At 29.4% G+C, this 19,237-nt stretch overlaps 2 protein-coding genes across 3 annotated transcripts in view; both read right to left on the bottom strand.

Moving 5' to 3' along the window:
* Positions 1 to 768: 768 nt before the first annotated feature.
* On the bottom strand, positions 769 to 10,992 carry LOC132938618 (synaptic vesicle glycoprotein 2B-like). 2 transcript variants are annotated; one of them, XM_061005552.1, is made up of 11 exons: positions 10,796 to 10,992; positions 10,635 to 10,703; positions 8,506 to 8,667; positions 8,281 to 8,443; positions 7,380 to 7,498; positions 5,840 to 6,075; positions 5,586 to 5,734; positions 5,229 to 5,494; positions 2,700 to 2,859; positions 2,344 to 2,471; positions 769 to 962 (listed from the first exon to the last, which is right to left on the bottom strand). In XM_061005552.1, the coding sequence occupies exons 1-11, from the start codon at positions 10,815 to 10,817 to the stop codon at positions 907 to 909; spliced, it is 1,530 nt and encodes a 509-aa protein (XP_060861535.1). In that variant the 5' UTR covers positions 10,818 to 10,992; the 3' UTR covers positions 769 to 906. The 2 variants fall into 2 exon arrangements, with proteins under 2 accessions (XP_060861535.1, XP_060861536.1); XM_061005553.1 differs by lacking the exon at positions 10,796 to 10,992 and having other exon boundaries at positions 10,617 to 10,699.
* A 2,559-nt stretch (positions 10,993 to 13,551) lies between these two features.
* The window catches only part of LOC132938537 (uncharacterized), a 29,313-nt gene continuing 23,627 nt past the window's right edge, over positions 13,552 to 19,237 (bottom strand). Inside the window, exons 14-22 of the mRNA XM_061005429.1 lie at positions 17,718 to 17,879; positions 17,496 to 17,658; positions 16,491 to 16,609; positions 16,014 to 16,249; positions 15,767 to 15,915; positions 15,399 to 15,664; positions 15,151 to 15,310; positions 14,969 to 15,096; positions 13,552 to 13,858 (exon numbers count right to left, since the gene is read on the bottom strand). Coding sequence (XP_060861412.1) covers positions 13,803 to 13,858; positions 14,969 to 15,096; positions 15,151 to 15,310; positions 15,399 to 15,664; positions 15,767 to 15,915; positions 16,014 to 16,249; positions 16,491 to 16,609; positions 17,496 to 17,658; positions 17,718 to 17,879 — 1,439 coding nt within the window. The 3' untranslated portion in view covers positions 13,552 to 13,802. The remainder of the gene's footprint in view (positions 13,859 to 14,968; positions 15,097 to 15,150; positions 15,311 to 15,398; positions 15,665 to 15,766; positions 15,916 to 16,013; positions 16,250 to 16,490; positions 16,610 to 17,495; positions 17,659 to 17,717; positions 17,880 to 19,237) is intronic.

Below are 19,237 nucleotides of genomic sequence, written 5' to 3'. Positions count from 1 at the left end.
TAGTGCACAATATTGTATTTTAGACCTTAAATAAACCGTTGCACACTTTGCTAAATGTTGTTGGTTTTTAACTCAGTTTAGGCTCAGTAAAATATAACTAAGAATACTTTAATCATTCCAATCCCACAACCTGGTTCCCAGATCGGTTATTGTAGAAGGAATTAGCTATCCGACTTCTCCCTGGACAGGATCAAGTATAAATATCATTATATCAATATTATTCACTTGGATCGATAAAACGTGGGATATGTGTCACAGGTTTTCAGAGTGATACGCGTTTGATCAAAAATCAAAGCTCCGCTCATTATGATGGAACATTAAATGTGCATTTACAATAACGAAAATAATATGAGAATACTATATTTACATAAATCGTGTATAATCGTATAATATAATATGTTTCGGTGTCTGAGCGTATACTATACCTATCAAAATTAATCGAATACCTAAATATATATATATATTAGTTTATAGCAATATTGAACTAATTCAGTAACTTCACGGTATAAAAATTGTATTAAATAGGTAATAATAATAATCAAATTGTATTAAATTAATTACACAATTAATATTTAATATTAATAAAAAACGTAATTATAACTAATGAAGTAAAAATATCCAAAACATCAGGGAAATTTAAAATAAAATGCTTGTATTATTTATTTTAATTCCAAATATCTTTCTTATGACTTTCAATATAAATGTAAGTAAAATGATTATTTAAATATTCGGAAAACAAAGTTATAAAATAAGTAATAATACACAAAATATAGTAATACAATAACCTCTCTACTTCTACAAATCATTAGTTCTTATACAAATTTGTTTTCTTACAAAATAGTGAAACGAGGCGATATACTATTCCAATGACACAAATCAAAAGAAATATAATTAGATATTATAATTTCATTGTATGTTTGTTCTCCCAGTTTTTGGTAATGTTAGCACCAGAAATCCTGAAACTAAATAGTTAATGTTATTAACATAAATGGTTTAGTAATAAGCCTATTTCTAAATTTAATATTATGAATATTAAGAAAGAATTAAATTATCCTAACACCTAATATTCACAAGACTACCTACAGACATTTATTTCTTGATGTTTTTTTGGCTTTACGATCCGTCGAGGTTCTTTATTTACCATCCAAAATATATTTATTCTTTATAGTATTCCAATTTGTTTCATCTACCATCAGGGTTAGCACCTTCAGTAGGTATATATGATATTGTCAACTTATTTTGTTCGCTCGTATCCTCTTGGTCTCTTTCCATCCATAATATACTCGGTCATTATAATAATTTTTTGATTATATTTTCGTCTATGCGTAGCCCTGTTCATTGCATTCTCATTCATCTGATGAACTGTACACCCAACAGACAGTTCTTTAGTCACAAGCAGGGAATTATCCATCCCCATTATAAAATATGTACAACGCTGTTGCAATGCGGTCGTTTATATCATGAATATCGTATTAATAATAGCGTGTGACTTTCATCTATATCACCAGAGAGAACGGACTGCCAAAAAAGGTATCCGACATCGAAGACAAATATAGCGCAGAGCATTACTCTTACTTCTAAGCACAGAGTCCTTTGTATAATCCAACTACCACTTACTGGCCAGCGTGATCATATCGTCCGATCTCCAGTCCTAAGTTACCAAGTCCCGCATACGATAGCTATGATTATTCTAACGATCAGTAATCAGTGAATTGTTTCTTTCTTATTTCTTTCGTCGCCTCGATTCATATTGCGGCATAGTCCATAGGCAGTATATAGATTGTAAGATACTACGATGGTAAGATATTGATTACTAAGATTGAGTATATTTATACCTATTTAAGATTTGTGTACTATTAGTGTATATTTGATCATTTCTTGATTATACAACCTCGTGGGTGCCCTCCGAACATCAGAAAGAATGTAATTACGTTATCCTATTAGATACCTATAGATATGTTATTATCCTTTTTTTGCGTCGCTGGTCTTATTATGGTCCACAAATACCATATACGGTCATATAAATAGGTCTACATTAATACTTATAATATTATTAAATAATTTGTAATTGTTTTTAATAAATTATAACCTCAATTATTCTTTTAAAATTAATTTGTATTTAATAGTTTTGAAAATAGGTATCAATATTTAATATGTTATTATATGTTAATAAAAAAAAAAAATAAACTAATTTAAAATTAAAACAATTAGAGTGGACTAGTTATAACTTATAATAGTAAGTAGTGACATATATTTTATTGACTGCATATACAATATACATGTATAACACATATTATTACTTATTAGTTATATTACACATTCAAAAATGTTGTAGGTACTTACTTATCAAAAATGAACATGATACCAAAATTGGAATTCCACAAAGCTCATCGATAAATACTCCAACAATGACATTACCCATAAGTGCGCCTACTTTTCCAAATGTCGAACCTATGGATACGGCCATGCCCCTAAGAAAAAAAATACGAATTAATAATAATTTTTTTCAACGTAACTAGTAACTACAAAGGTCATTAGCGTAAATCGGGCGAGGGGGGCTTAAGAGGCTTAGCCCCCCCAAAAGTCCGTCAAGCCCCCTCCTTTTTTTAGTTTTGTAGGATCAAAGCGGGGGATCATTGATGTTAATAATGTTAGCCCCCCTGAAATTTTAATGGATTTCCGCCTATGCCAAAGCTTACCTGTATTCTGTGGGAAACAACTCGACAGCGATGCAATACATAAGACTAATACCCACGCTGGAAAGAGCTGCAAACATTGAAGATAAAACGAGATTCTCGAGTGAAGACGTGATGAAGTATAATAAAGCAGCAGACAGACCTGATCCTAAAAAGCTTACCACTAGATAAAACAGAAATACAATTATAGTTAGTAGTGTTCCTACTACAGATATCCAAGGGCGTTCATTGGGAGGGGTGGCAAGGGGGGTCGTCATTCCCCCCTTTTCTTTTCTGTGTCAATTATACATTTATACATAATATATTATAATATACATAATTTATACATTGAATAAAGAAAATTTATAGTCATAGTGTTCATTACTAACACTTTGTTCTTTAATCACAGAAATTAATTTTATCCATTGATAATTAATAGGTATTATATTAATATAAGAAAAATATGTCAATGATTATATCACGTAGTTTAATGATTTGAACAACAGATGCATCATCATAGATATTAAACTTAACACCACTGTGGTCCGGCACCATTTCATCTGTAGCCAGGACAAGGACGAACCTGGTAAGACTACAGAGGGCAGCCGCTCTGCGCGTTATCCGTGCCTATAGGACTGTGTCAGACAAAGCTGCACTCCTCCTAGCCGGGCATGTCACCTACAGACCTTCTGGCCTCGGAACGGACTAGGGTCAAGACCACGATCATCGACCCGCCGCAGGAAGGCCGTCCCTTCCCCGCGTGAAGATCAAGGCCATCAAACGGAAGACCATCATCTGGGAATGGGAAAGGAGATGGAGGGTCTCCGCCAAGGCTTCCTGGACCCACAGGCTCATCCCAAATGTCATCAGGTGGGAAGGGCGCATGGTGCCCAGGGTACTGATGACCTTCCACATGACGTAGGCACTAACTGGACATGGGTACTTTACTGTTTTCAACAGTTTCAACAGTACTTGCATCACATTGGTATAGGGTCGTTGTCTGCACTGCATGCACTGCCCTAGCTTATCGGACACGACTGAACATACGCTGTTTTATTGCCTGTTTTATTACTATGGGATGGTCTAAGGGTGGACCTCAGTACGCACCTGGGACGTCCACTGGCTCCAGTAGACATACCGAACATCCTCTGTGGATCGGTTTTCGAGGGTCTACCAACTGACCCAGCAGAGAAGACTAACGTACTGTAGAGCGCCGAGCAAACGTTTCGGCTTTTCTATAATTCTACCTGATGGTGAAAAAAATTATGGCAGCGAAGGAGGAAGAAGAGAGAGCTAGGCAGGCAGCTGAGGCAAGGTGACATGGATCTTCTGTTTTCTACTCGCTAGCTCGACCAGCACTGCAAGCGCTTAGGCTGCCAGGGATCTACATATATATACTAGCAATTGCTGCGTAAAGTAGACCTTAGCAGCCAGGGTGTGGGGAAACTAATTTGTCGCTAAAAAAATGTATATTCGTAAATGCCTGTTAAGTAATTGTTATTATAGTAGTAGTAATTAAGTGTAATATATTAATTTAAAATTAATAAACAATTGCGGCACTGTCGATGTAATGCTTAAGCAGTTCCAACAGCGTCGTCAATGCCACAAAACAAAAAAAAAAATATTAAACTTAATAATAAGTTTAATATAATTTATTATCTGGATTATGTATGCTTAGTATACATAGACAGAAGAGATTCAAGATTTAAATTTAGTTCAAAATGTTGTTGACGAATTTTCAAAAAATAAACGTAACTTATTATATGACTGTATTTATACAATAGTATTTATAAATTTATCATGACAATATAATTATTTATAAAATAAATAAGAGTAGGTAGTTCAATTATTAATAAAATGTAAAATATACAACTTAAATAATAAAGTGCCTTTTTATGTTATATATTTTACATTTTATTAGAAATTGATAAATACTACTGTATAAATACAGTCATATAATATTATGCTACATAAACTTACATATAGCAGTTAACAGGTTAACAGAAATGTCAATATTATTGAAAAAATACAGTGTTCCCCCTTGGTTTTCGAAAACGGGCGACCTTGCAGATATCAATAAATTCAATTTTTTCTCTCTTCAGACATCTCACTCTATAATATCTTTACTATTGAATAAAATGTGAACGTTACCTGTTCCCTTGTCTTAATTGAATTATGATTCCTTCACTTTATTTTAACATTTATAAATATTATATTATTATAAAATATTAAGACTAAATATTATTACAGTTGCCTATCTAAGAATATTTTTAATTAGAGTTTAAGTCATTTTAACAATTAAAAAAATTAGTGTCATAAATGTGTACGAAATACAATGTAATTCGAATCAAATAACCTATAAAGTGTGAAATATTACCTTCATAGTCAGTTATAAGCTATTAATTAATATAACGTACTATAAAGTGTTATTAAAGATATCAATCATTGGTAGTTTTTCAATATTAATTTCACTTGAAAACGTTCTTAATAATACATAATAATATACAAAAAATATTGAATCAATGGTTAGTTTAAAAATTAAAATTACTGTACCTAAAAAAAACCTGAGTCCTAGTCTGTTAACGAACAGTGGCACGATAAGACCTGTTGGTATGCACGCTATTCCAATAATGACAATGTTGATGTACACCGATTCATCAATATCATCATTGCACTTTTGGTGTGTCACCTCGGGCTCGATCTTAAATATGGATACGATTTCACACATATTCGTCATGTTTTTCGGGCCTACATATGTCTTTTCATACCATCGAAACCTATTCATTAGCTCTGGAAACCACAGCGTCAACATATAATAACTGCGAACAAACAATAATAGACGTGTGACTAATTACGCCGATGTCTCTCACATTGAAAATTCTCGACATTCGCTAAACGAATGGTTTTTACCTGGTAGTTGCGCAAAATTGTATAACGCACGTGATTATAGCTATAAATTTGTACTTAGACGTGAACAAACCTACAGTACTCTCGTAGAGCCCGTTAAAGAAACCATTACTCTGTTCGTTTATGCAATCAGGTAAGATTAACGTAGTCACCTAAAACGACCAGATAAAAATTAAATGAGACGTGTTATCGTAAATATTAATTGTTGAAAGTGGTCCTCCATAGCACTATAGTGACTAGATCATAATTAAACTTGCCGGAAATTTATCGCAAGCCTTATGGTTCCATCTATAAACGTATTTCAAGCAATCGATGGTCTCGTCGTGTTTACCCTTGGCGAGTAAAAACTTTGGACTTTCTGGCAATCTCACCAACAAGCATGCCAATATTATGCTCGGTAGAGAACATATAATAACAAATAAATTCCATGACCTGAATAAAAAGAATCCATATTCGATTCTGAATGTTTGTGGTATAATCAACCACGCCATGCCTAAAAAAATATTTAAATGTTATTTTTTGAATTATTTTATTAAATGTATTAATTATTGTTGTAGGTATTAATTTTATTTGATAAACCTACCTAAAGTTGTCAATTTTAAAATATATACATAAATTAATATAAGAAGTATAATACTATCGGCAATAAACTAAAATAGTTTTTGGTTATCTAAATAATATTATTATTATAGAACAACGCATCGAACATCGAGAGATGATTAACAAATTGTTAAAATTATTTTTATTTATTTAATTGACCACTCGTTAAAGTAGGTTCTAGTACTTTTTTCCTTAATAAGAACATTATCTGTTTATTTTTTGTATTTTTACATAGAAATATTGTATCGATGCGTATTGTTATACATACGATTATAAATATTATACATTGCATAATAGTATAATATAATAATACATTTTAATCGACCAAGTCCGACATGGCATTCCAACAAGCTTAAGAAATTAAAAATTATAATATTCTAGAATTGTATGAAAAGTTAATTATTTATTTGGTCATTTGATAATATTTTCAATCTCGAACGTACCTGACAGTAAAATTTAACGAAAGCAAGCTCATAGCGTAAGTAATAAATTTTAAAAATAGTTTTTACCATTTTTTTTTTTATAAAATAGTGTAAATATTGAATATGCATAATACCTGAAATTTGGTTAATTTTTATAATTTGTAAATTATTCAAGTTATTAAAACATAATATAATAAGTTAAAAATGCATATAGTACTGTCTTTATTGATGTTTTATTTTATTTTATCGTTCAATTTCCTACTACCTATTGCGTTGTATACGTCACAAGACAATAAAATTGATGGTGTACGATTGGTAGATACGGATTTAATATACCAATTAATTAAAATTTAACGTTAATTTATAATATTAATGTTTAAAATAAATCATTTGAAATGTATAATTATAAATTATAATATTACAAGCTACTCGGTTTTTGCAGTCATGAAAGTACTATATGCGAATATTTTAGAAAATATGTATGTATTCTTGTAGATGTACCCACAAATAATGTTACCTATAAAGTAATTTTATAAAATAAATTAATTTTAAACCATAAGTATTGTATAATATTATTATATGAAGATATATACATATCAATACGTGACTGTCCACCAATACTAAACCTCGCTGACGGAACCACATTCGAGGACACCCTACGAAATGTACGTCTCTCCGCCGTCGACCCGGAGAGCTTATTTGGTGCTAGGATCAAGGCCAAGTACCGTACCAGGAAGGGTGATTATAGATATTGTTCAAATACTATAATGCTCACATGGAAGTAATATTATACCGCCCGTCCAGAATATTTCCATCCAGCATAGAAATTTTTCACGATATTTGGTGTTTACGAACTCTCCTAGGTAAGAATATAGCACTGTAGCACCGGACACTCTGTATACGGACAAAAAATATATATTTTAGAATATATTGTAATGACGTCTTAACATGGGTGCTCTTAAGGGGAGCCCCCCTTGGTGCCTGGAAAATGTTGTGTAAAATAACGCGTGGAAGAAGAATACGTGATTAAATTGATTACAAACTAAAATTTGATTCAATGTTTGATTTTTTTGATTTTATTTATTTTGCAGAAATACATGTATTGATAAAAGTGTAAAAAAACACTTTGAATTATGGGGGACACCAGTATATAATCGATAATATATCATCCAAATATTAAACGATAAATTCTTATAATATATTACAAGGGGGGGTCTGCGATTTAATATATAATTATATTTAAAACATTCGAACACTCGATCTTTTGTACACAAAACATATTTTCGAACATATTATGATATGATCATTCGGCCAGTTAATATTTGAACATATGATGATCTTCGGATAGATCATATTCGAACTGGTAACCCTGAACCGAACTATAGTAACCCTCAACACAATTATAAACATTATGAAACCAATCATATATAGATTCCTAATTTAAACTACACGGCGATACCTAACCCAGATATGACAATCATAATTGCCAAAATGTAATCACAAGACATTGAAATATACCAAATATTTAGTAATTAGCGTCCGTGGTCTAAAAACGAAGGTCCTGTTGTAGCATTAAAATATTTAATGCCCGCCATCTGCAGCACTCATCATGCGCACGCCGGTCGTTTAATAATATAGATTAGGATATGTTCATAATAGGTATACGTTTGATTTACCCAAATCCACTCATCAGTCGGCAGAATATTAACACTGGGTAGATCTGAGATACACTGGAAATGATACTGAAAACACCATCCATCGTCATACTCAATATCAAGGCATATCTTCTGCCTCTAGAATCAGCAACGTAACCCCAAATAAAAGATCCCGTGAACATTCCTAAAATAAACCAAACATGGGATGAATAACTTTCACCCACTGCAGAGACAAAATATACGTACCAATCATCGAAGCTCCATTGAGGATGCCTTTGTGGACAGAAGTCATTTGAAAATCACATTGTGCTGACGGTACAACAAAAGACACTGACGTCACGCTAATGGCGACCGCCGCGAAAAGTGACCCACAAATAAATAATATGTAATAATGAAAACTTCCAAACCCTACAAAATATGTTAAAATGTGTTAATTTTTTATTAGTATATTTATTTAAAAAGCTTCATAAAATGTAACGTTACAAATTTTAATCACTAATCACATAAGTGTAAATTTGAAAAACTAATAAGATATATGGTTTCTGAGATTTTAAAGTCTGAGCGGATCGATAAAATTATGAGTTTTTTCTTTTAATATGTCTGACATCACTTTATTCAGGAGAGGTAAAAATACTTCAATAATAAACTTTGAAGGTGGTTTCTGGTAACAAATTGGATCTAGTTGGTACTTTGAGGGGTCAAAAGTAAAAATTTCCTGTACTTAACCAACAAAAAAAAAATTAGAAAAAACTGGGAATAACGAAAACATTTTCAACAAAATTGATTTTTTCCATGATTTATAAAAAAATAAAATAAAACAAAACTTTTGTTTGTGAGTAAAAAAGCTTGAAAATTGTATTTCAACACAAGGTCATCACAAGTTGTTATTACCGAAATTCACTAAGAAAAATATTGCCACAATTTTTTTTTATAAGTGTTACGAGTTGCCGATATTTATTGTTCACACGTAAAATAACGATTTATCCTGAATTTATTTTTATTATTTTGTTATTATTCCGAAAAAAACATAAATCATAGAAAACTGAAACTTTACAGTATTTCAGATTTCTATTAAAATATTTTCATTTCTATGCTCATTGACATTTTCAAAATATTTATACTAATTTTAAGCTATTTATAATGCATTTAAAAATTTCGATTTTTTTCTATAAATATTGGTTCAAAAAATGGTATACTTAGTCAAAAAGCGCGAAAATTTAGAACATGATTACTTATCATAAGTTCTATATAATATAGTAGTCAACAAATATTGAAAACAGCAAGCCGTAATTATTTTTATGGATATTTGAAAGTCAAATTTTGATAAAATTTGATATTTAAATAAAAATTAATATTTTTTTTGTAATTCAAAAATTATTATTCCCAGGGACTTGAAACTTTTAACCACTCCATGTCTACATAATATATTAATTTTTATCATAATATGATATTATTATACTATACACAATGACATTATAAAATATTTAGATTAATTTTAAGATAATTATTCCACGAACCTATTTACACGCCATTCAAATACGGTACGTTAGTGTCGACTTAATAAAATAACAAATAGTAATGTAATATTTAATGAAATGTATGCGGTTTGTTTTTGGCAAAAATTATTTCTGCTTACAATTGGAAAAATAAATTTCTAATAGAAATTTAAATATACAGTAAAACATTCCTGAAAAATTAAAATATCGGGGCTGGCAGACTCCGCTTCTGATTTAGGTCTTCGTTCAGAATCGTTTTTCGTACTTATGTAACGATTTATCATTGAATTAAAAATTGACATACCCATTACAGTGACCTATTCAATGTACACTTGACACATTCTAATTGCTAAACAGCAAGACGACATCCCCGGTTTTGTTTTATATTTATTTATTATAGTTTAATATGTATTAATAACTATAGTAAATCCTCATTAAAATCTATCAGTAAATTAAAACACAGTTTGAATAATAATATATTCAATATAGGTAGCTGATAATCTACATTTATAATAGATATTTAAAATGGAAATATAATTTTTTTTTTCAATTTCATCAATAATTATGTTCTTTAATATATTGTTCTACCAATAATTTAAAATTAAAGAGGTACCTACCTATCTAAAAACAAAAAAATAATACCAATTTGTTTGACGAATATTAGTTTGTTTATTATAAGTAATGTAAAATAGTTTTTTATGCTAGGTATCGTCGATTCAACTTTTTATTTTAAACAACGATTCCGATCAATTAAAAAATGTACTCACCTACCTTAACTATAATATGTATAAACTATAAACTATAAACGTATATGGACTGATAATTTGAATAACATAAAAAATAAATATTATAGGTACTTACCAATTTTAATTCACTTACCAACCATTTCGATTGCCTCGTCCAAGTGTACAGGTGGTGGAGCAACAAGGAAAGTGGAATCCTCGACGTCTAAAATAAACATAATATAATTTTCACATTTCTTTTAAATATTACTCTACTAAAATTTAATTTTCCTAAAGCTATCGAAAAATCGTAATTACTTTTTGGCTTGTTTTTGTTCATTTTAAAACCGAACAATCGACAACAGTGAATAAACAATTTTAAAAACACCACCTTGACGGTTAGGTGGTGGCAGTATCGACGACACTGTTTGTGGTTGAAGTTATTTCTATGAATGTCCGGATAATAATTATTTCAGACGTCCAATTAAACGATCGCGACTTATTAATTACCATACTGTTATTATATATTGTCGGCCAACATCCATCAGTGTATGGTACTAACACAATCATTAGTATTAATAACAATCAATTGTCATAACTCTCGATTGCAAACTGTTGACGCGCTTTTAAATTGGCCACGGGAGTCTGTGAATGGTATAAAAATATTTTAAATTTTGCGATCTATATAATAGAGGTTAAGTAGGTACGATGAAAATCGAGTTACGACACCAATACTGTTTCGAGTTATTTTAACAATTCCACGTGTTTACCTGAACACGAAACAGCATTTTATTACAACATTATAAATACTCGTGTAGTGTGCTACCTGGGATGACGTAAACACAGCATAACAATATATTATAACGTATTCAAATAATTGTCAATATTATGATCATCAAAAATACAGTAAGTACATTTTAGATAATACAATTGTTATTAATCAGTAGGTATAAGCATGTAAAAATGGTAAAAACTCGTAAATTTTTTTGGTAGGTATTATATTATGTAGCTTTTTACAGTCGGCAGCATACTACTTCCACCACGAAGTAGAGGTAGTTAGCATACTACACGGGTACCCAACATTATATTATAATCTATGATATTCTAATGAGTAACGTACAAATGTTATCTACTTTTAGGTATATTAATTTCTATTATCAACATCACTAGAAATCCCAATGCGACGACAGTATAAAATAAAATCAGCCGTATCAAACATAAAAATATAATCGTATAAGTCTCTCCACATTTTATTACAGTTTGCGAAATGATTTTCGACAGTAATATACACCACTTGTGCTTGTTCTCACACCAAATTTCAGTAGGTTTATAATAATATTTCAAATAGGCGTTTCCACTATACTATATAATATGCACTTGAGCATGCAGTGTCATGTGGCATATCACATGGTGAGTTTTTTCTATAATGGGAGAAGGGATTTAGGTTAATGAATTAATATGTTCACTCATGCGAATTGTGAAAAAAATTGTCTTTTATTTGCCATGTACGCGTACTAACATAATATGTTAATATTGTTTGTTAATAATTATCAGTAATTACAAATTTACATACAGCATACACTATAGGTAATTCCATCTTAATTAACACTTCAGTTATTAAATATCATAGAGAGTATATCAATATCTAAGCTAATCATTCATACCGATAAGTTTATCGTTGTTATACCTGCTACATATTGTTATTAATAGTTATCACGATTAAATAACATTCAATACTTATGAAATATTATGATGTATCAATATCCATTACAAATCGTAATGTACATTATAATTAGTGTTGTGCTATACACATTATGGTTATCTACGTTTTACTAACTATAAAAGTTTTACACCATAATATAATATTATAATACTTATTAGTTAATACTATAGTTTATACAATATTATACCATAACACTAAATAAACATTGACGGGAGAGCTGGCCGTGTGGGTGCTTCAACACTTAAAACACCCATTCCCACACTCGGCTGGTGTAATATGCAGTGCTTGAATTTAGGTTTGACAGGGGACGCAACAGAGTATATACCTCTTATTTTTAAAAAAAATATTTATGCATGCTCCTCATAAATGTACCATAATCAATAATATATTCAAATATTAAGGTGCGCACATTTTTGGTCGTAGATTATTCTAGATAAGTTATAAATTTTTATGTAAAATGGCGAAATTAAATACAAGGTTTGAAATTTCATATTTTTGCATATTAATATGCGTCCATTTCAGTACTCATATTTTTGTGTACGTACAATTGCCTGGAATAATCATACATGGATAACATTCAAGAATATTTCTTAAAATAAATTATGTTTAGGCAGGTAGCATAGGCGCAAATAGCCTTCGATATTTGGGGATTCTGAAGCCTGAATCACTACTATTATAATATTGAATAAGGAGGAGGCTTGACCCCCCGAACCTCCCCTATTTGTGCGTATGGTAGATACGTAAAGTTTTATGATTTTACGAGTCTCATTTTGACAAAACTTTGATACAACGAATTGACATCATCTAGATTCTAGATTGTATGAATCAGTAGATACTTATGTGTTAGTTTATCATGGTATTCGTATATCACGTTATTCGTTATAACTTATAACTTATTCCATAACCCTGCAGTATTTTAAATTTTTAAAAATTAAGTTGTTTTACCTTACGTTAGTTTAAAATATCTAAAACATGCAATAACGTCTATATGAATCAATATATTTTATTCGAATATTAGTAAACCCGTGTATACATTATTTTTATTACCGTTTAAGTATCTACTTATTATTGAGTTTTTATTTCCAAAATTGAAATATTTTTTATGCATTTTTAGAAAGTAATATACAATTGTAGCTGCATATATTTAAAACTGCATATTTCGATCATTTTTGTGCAACAATTGGTCCTGAACTCGACACATATGTATTTTTAAAATGTATTACACTTGCATTTTTTAAACCTCCAATTCCCACAAAAATTTGAAAATACGCCACTGTCAGTATTTAACAACAAAAAAAAAACAACAAACATTCACAAAATGTTACAGCAAATAGTTTTGAGTAGATTTTCAGAAAGTATCTCGACATAGTGCCAACGTATTAAAGCGTATGTATATTTCTTCACAAATCTTTGTTTATCAAATTAAATAAATATTTATTTACTCACATAATAGTATAATACATTATGAATACATTTATTTTTTTACGAACAAAAATAAATTAATAAATGTATTTAAAATTTGCATTTTTAAAATTGAAAAAAAGGGATATAATATTTTTTTAATGATACAAGTTCAAAGTTCTCTCTCCTAATATTATATTTTCATTTTATGGCGATCCTTCCAGTTGTTGGTAACGTCAATACTAAAATCCCTGAAACTAAACAAATAATTTATATTTACAACTATAATTAAATTAATAATTAATATAAGAAAAACATTAACATAATATTACTACTTTGAAGCATTAACAACTTATATTGACATATTCAAGTAAAAATTAAAGTATATATTTAATATGTACATTGAAACTCTTTGTATATTTAGTATGGTAAGTATCACCTTTATTAGATTATTTCTAATAATAATTATAGTATATTATAGATTCTGAAAGAAAATTGAATCAAATTTATACTTGGCTGGTATCAATATAGGGGTGAAAAACAAAAAAAGTTGAGAAAACTTGAATTGTTCATAATATAGCACTTACTGAATATATTATAATTTTCTAAATATTTTTTTTCACATTCTTTTTTATAAGCGTTTGCAGTGAAAATGTTAACAAAATTCGTCAAAATCACGAAGATATTCAAATTATTTTGTAGTAAAAATTATTGAAATTTTTAAATTTAATATCTAAAATTTGAACAATATATTATAATACATGGTTTCTTATGCATTCTTCTTACAGAAACCTAAAAGTCCCAAAAATACAAATGCACAATATTATTCAAAATTGCATATTTAAACGGAAAAATAAAGATTATTAGTTACTTTGTTATGATTTTAAAAATATATTCGTATGAACATGAAACCTTTTGCTACTAAGTGAATATTTAATCTACATACTGTTACATGAAATACTATTATATAATTATTTTATTATGAATAATAATTATTACTTATAGCCATATAGGTATAGCATTATATGCAAATTGTTTTTTTGGCGAAACTAGTCCAACCTACCGTTATATAAATACATTGGGTATATAAGGGTAGGTAATATAAATACAAATCCCTGATGATAATAATATTTATAATAAAAAAAAAATAGTAAATATCTTTAAAATTCTGGACTGGCAAACCACCTCCGTTTAAAATCGTTTTTCGTAAGGATAATTATAATAATGTAATATTCATTATTATATTGTAATGATTTATCACTGAATTCAAATTTACCTTATTCATTACAGTGACCTACCTACACTCAACACTTACTATAACTGAACAAGTTTCTCAATTTTTTCAAACATTAGGTACTTATACTTACTTATCAGAAGAGAGCACGATACTAAAATAGGAACCATACAATGTGCATCTATAAATACACCAACTACGATGTTGCCAATAACTGCACCTATTCTGCCGAACATGGAACCAATAGATATGGCAACGCCCCTAAATATAACAAAATAATACGAATTTTGAATATTTCTAACTTTCTATACTTACCTATATTCTGTTGGAAACAGTTCAACACTTATGCAAAATACTAGTTCAAATCCCATGCTGGAAAGAGCTTGAAATACGGAAGATAACACGATATTCTCGAATGAAGACGTAATGAAGTACAAACAAGCGTCAGATAACCCCGACCCCAAAAAACAAACCACTACATAAAAACATATTAAATTTGATTAAAATATAATATATAGGTATATTTATTGATATTTATAACATTTATTAAAATATATTCAAACCTAAGAAAAATTTAATTCCAAATCTGTTGACTAATAGTGGCACAATAATACTTGTAGGTATGCAAGCCATGCCGATGATGAGAATGTTCTCGTAAACAGATTGATCGATTTCATCATTGCATTTGAAATCTATCTCTTCTGGTTCGATTTTAAACAGAGATACAATTTCACACATATTTGTCATATTTTTGGGACCTGAATATAATGTTTCATACCATCGAAATCTATTCATCAACTCTGGGAACCACAAAACCATCATATAAAAGCTGCGCATTTAAAAATATAGAACAAACAGGTTCCATGTGAAAAATTACTGAGTAGTTATTATTGGCTTACATATTTTTATTTTTATATTCGTTTATTTTTACCTGGCAGTACAACAAAATTGTATCACACATGTAATCATAGCTACAATTTTATATTGAGACGTAAACAGCTCCAGAATGCTCTTGTAGAGTCCATTAAAGAAGCTATTATTCTGTTTATTAATACAATCAGGTAATATCAATGAAGTCACCTACAACATCCAAGTACAAATAAAGTAAGTGTTGTTAATACTTGTTAAAAGTGGTTCCGCGGGAGCACTATTGACTGATAATTACAACTTAAACTTGCCGGAAATTCATCGTCGGTATTATTATTCCATCTATAAACGAATTTCAAGCAATCCATGGTCTCGTCGTGTTTACCCTTGGCGAGTAAGAACTTTGGACTTTCCGGCAATTTAACCAACAAACATGAAAATATTATGCTCGGAAGAGAACAAATAACAGCAAATAAATTCCATGACCTGAACAAAAAGAAACCGTATTCGATTCTGAATGTTTGTGGTAAAACTAACCATGCTATACCTAAAAAAAAATAAAATGTTATTAATTGAATAGATATTTTACTAAATGTATAATCTATTGATATAGCCGGGTACCTCTTTGATTCATTATTACATTGTGTCAATTTTACTTAACTTGAAAAAAAAACTCAAATATACACACAAAATTATATATAAATGTATTATAGGTACCTAACTATTTTGGGTGCCTAGGTATAATAATTACTATTATATAGATATTTTTCGAATATTATAATGCTCACATGGAAGTAATATTACACCAAATGTCCAAAACATTTCCATCCAACAAAGCAATTGTTCGCGTTTTTTGCCGTTGACGAACTCTCCAATGTATGAATAGAGTACTGTAAAACCAGACACCCTAAAAATGATTTATTATTATGTTAATATTTATTGTGCACGTATCTGTTTTACTGTTATAATACATCAATACGTATAGGTAATATAAATATGTAGTTTGTGTAGTGCAGTGTCGTAGCCAGAGAGGTGTTTTAAGTATTTTATTACCCATATGTATGCAAAAAATATAATTAGCTTCAGATTTTGACAAAATATGTCATCATAAAATTCTAGTATAGTTCTACTTAGTATTTGATATTTTTAATAATATAAAGACCGATAACTATCACGGAGTGTGTGTAAATTCCCCACATTTTATAACATTTAAATTCAAATTAAATTACCCCCCCCCCCCCTAAAATAAAGCCCAGCTTAGTGTATAGGTACTCGCGTATAGTCAGCAAAAGAGTACTTCACTATAGGCTTTACTGATTTAAACTAACGAGATAATACAGTTATAGCCAATTTAGCCATTGTATAAACAGTAAATTTTACAACTCTAAATGTTGGAATGGATATAGTAAATAAGTTAGAAAAGCTCACTCTGCAGGGGTGCTAAATTTCCAGTTTCTAAAGGCATTTCAATACAACGCTACAAACAATAATTTCATATCATACAATTTAAAAATAATTATTTGGTAATCATTAGTTCCTATTTTTTTAACATTGCCAACTCTGAATGTATAAATACTCATATTTTGATATTTTTTAATACTGGTTAGTGTGAATTTACTTTGAATAGAACCGCGGTTATAAAATCTTAATACAAACAATCGTAACCATGGACTGGTAACTAACGGACGGATGAACACAACGGTGATATAATGTGTTCTAAAGATATGTTTAGAAACCAAAAACTCAGTAATACACACTACAGACAATATAAGTGCTTTATAATATTTCCTTACCCAAATCCACTCATTAACTTGCAGAAAATCAACACTGGATAAATCTGAGACACGCTAGATATGAGGTTGAAGATACCATCAATCATCATGCAGACGACCAATGTATACTTTCTGCCTTTGGAATCTGCCATGTAACCCGTAATAAAACATCCGAATAACATTCCTGAATGAAAAATATATTGAAAAAATCTCATAAATATGAGGAGTGAAATTCGTAGATACCTATCATCGATGCTCCATTTAAGATTCCTTTGTGGACAGATGTCATTTGAAAATCACATTGTGCTGACGGGATAATAAAAGACACAGACGTCACGCTAATGGAGATTGCTGCGAAAAGCGATCCGCAAATGAATAATATGTAGTAATGAAAACTCCCAAATCCTGCATAATATAATAGTAACATAATACATAATATTTCTCGTTTGAATTGTCTAATAATATAGTTCTTATCCTAGTAGTTATCCTAGTTAGGTATAGTTTTAATTAATCACACGATTTCACGAATATCAACTTTTTAATATTATTAACTAGCTTTTTTTTAACTGGACGTTTTAATTCTGAAAATTGGACCAGATTTATTTGAAATAATATTATGAAATATATTAATAACAATTATAATGATAATTCATATTAATATAATATTATCTAAATGTATACAGCGCACTTGTATTCTGTAGCCTACCAATTTTTGTAATCTAAACATAACAATACAATTTTATATAATAACCATTTTTTTAAGTTAGAAAAATATTAACTATTTTTCGTCTTTAAATTGAAACTCGGTTCATTAAAACTGAATTAACCCAGGTATATTAGAAAATTTTAGAAAATTTTCTTATAGATAATCAAACATTTCCAACACTTTACACCCCATCAAACGTCCTTTTGGTTTCGAAAAGTATGATTGAATGTATAATTTCAATAAGTAAGATTCAATAACTCCAACTATTTTATATTTACTACCAAGGCGTATACATTTGAATATTTGATAGATAGATAAAAATATCTAGTTACCTACTATGAATGTGTTCGTAAATAGCATATTTTCTATGACTTTTTATAGAAAACGAAATATATAATATTTATAATTTAGTGCGCACTCTAGTGATGTTTTTGCAACTATACTTAAGTAACCACCGACATCACAAGGCGCTCTATAGTTGGATTTCTTTATTACAATAAGCTTATAAAATACAATATAATATTATTTTAATTTGTATACATTTTAATTTTATTTCGATCTCGAAAGTATTAGATAGAGTATAGATAGAGTAAAGTATTCTTATATCTCTCCATATTATTATCTTACAAAACACCCGTCATTATAATCGTTTAATTGTATGTATATATTTATAAATATGAATTATAGTAATACCATTGATGATAAAAACTAGTATATATAATCAACGGTAAAGCAAATTACAAAAATCTATTTTTAAATATATACCTAATTATTATTTATTAATGTATGCTTAAATTTGAATTACTTTTGCTAGTTTGCTACGATGGTGTATAAATAAAATTTCAACTTTAGGTACAGTAATTGATTAACATGCGTACGGTAGAAAATAGGCTAACCAAAAAATGTTGAGGTTCTGGAACATTAGGACATCTAAAAATATATCTTGGTAAAAATAAATGCACTTATCCACCACTGCATGCATAAATTAATTTAATTCAAAATCATAATATTAATACAGCTAATGATACACAATAGTGTGCCATACCTATAGGTACAG

Source organism: Metopolophium dirhodum, chromosome 2 (genome assembly GCF_019925205.1).
Source record: "Metopolophium dirhodum isolate CAU chromosome 2, ASM1992520v1, whole genome shotgun sequence".
Lineage (NCBI taxonomy): Eukaryota > Metazoa > Arthropoda > Insecta > Hemiptera > Aphididae > Metopolophium > Metopolophium dirhodum.
The sequence above is the reverse complement of the archived record's forward strand: the minus strand, read 5'-3'. Positions and strand labels throughout refer to the sequence as shown.

What these genes read in the sequence shown, in the direction of transcription:
- LOC132938618 (XM_061005552.1), bottom strand. Translation starts at nt 10,817, where the DNA reads ATGAACAAAAACAAGCCAAAAA. An exon ending in CGGTATAATATTACTTCCAT is followed by an intron (nt 6,076 to 7,379) that starts GTGAGCATTATA and finishes ATATTTTTTTAG; the next exon opens with GCATGGCGTGGTTGATTATA. An exon ending in AGGCTTGCGATAAATTTCCG is followed by an intron (nt 5,735 to 5,839) that starts GCAAGTTTAATT and finishes TGGTCGTTTTAG; the next exon opens with GTGACTACGTTAATCTTACC.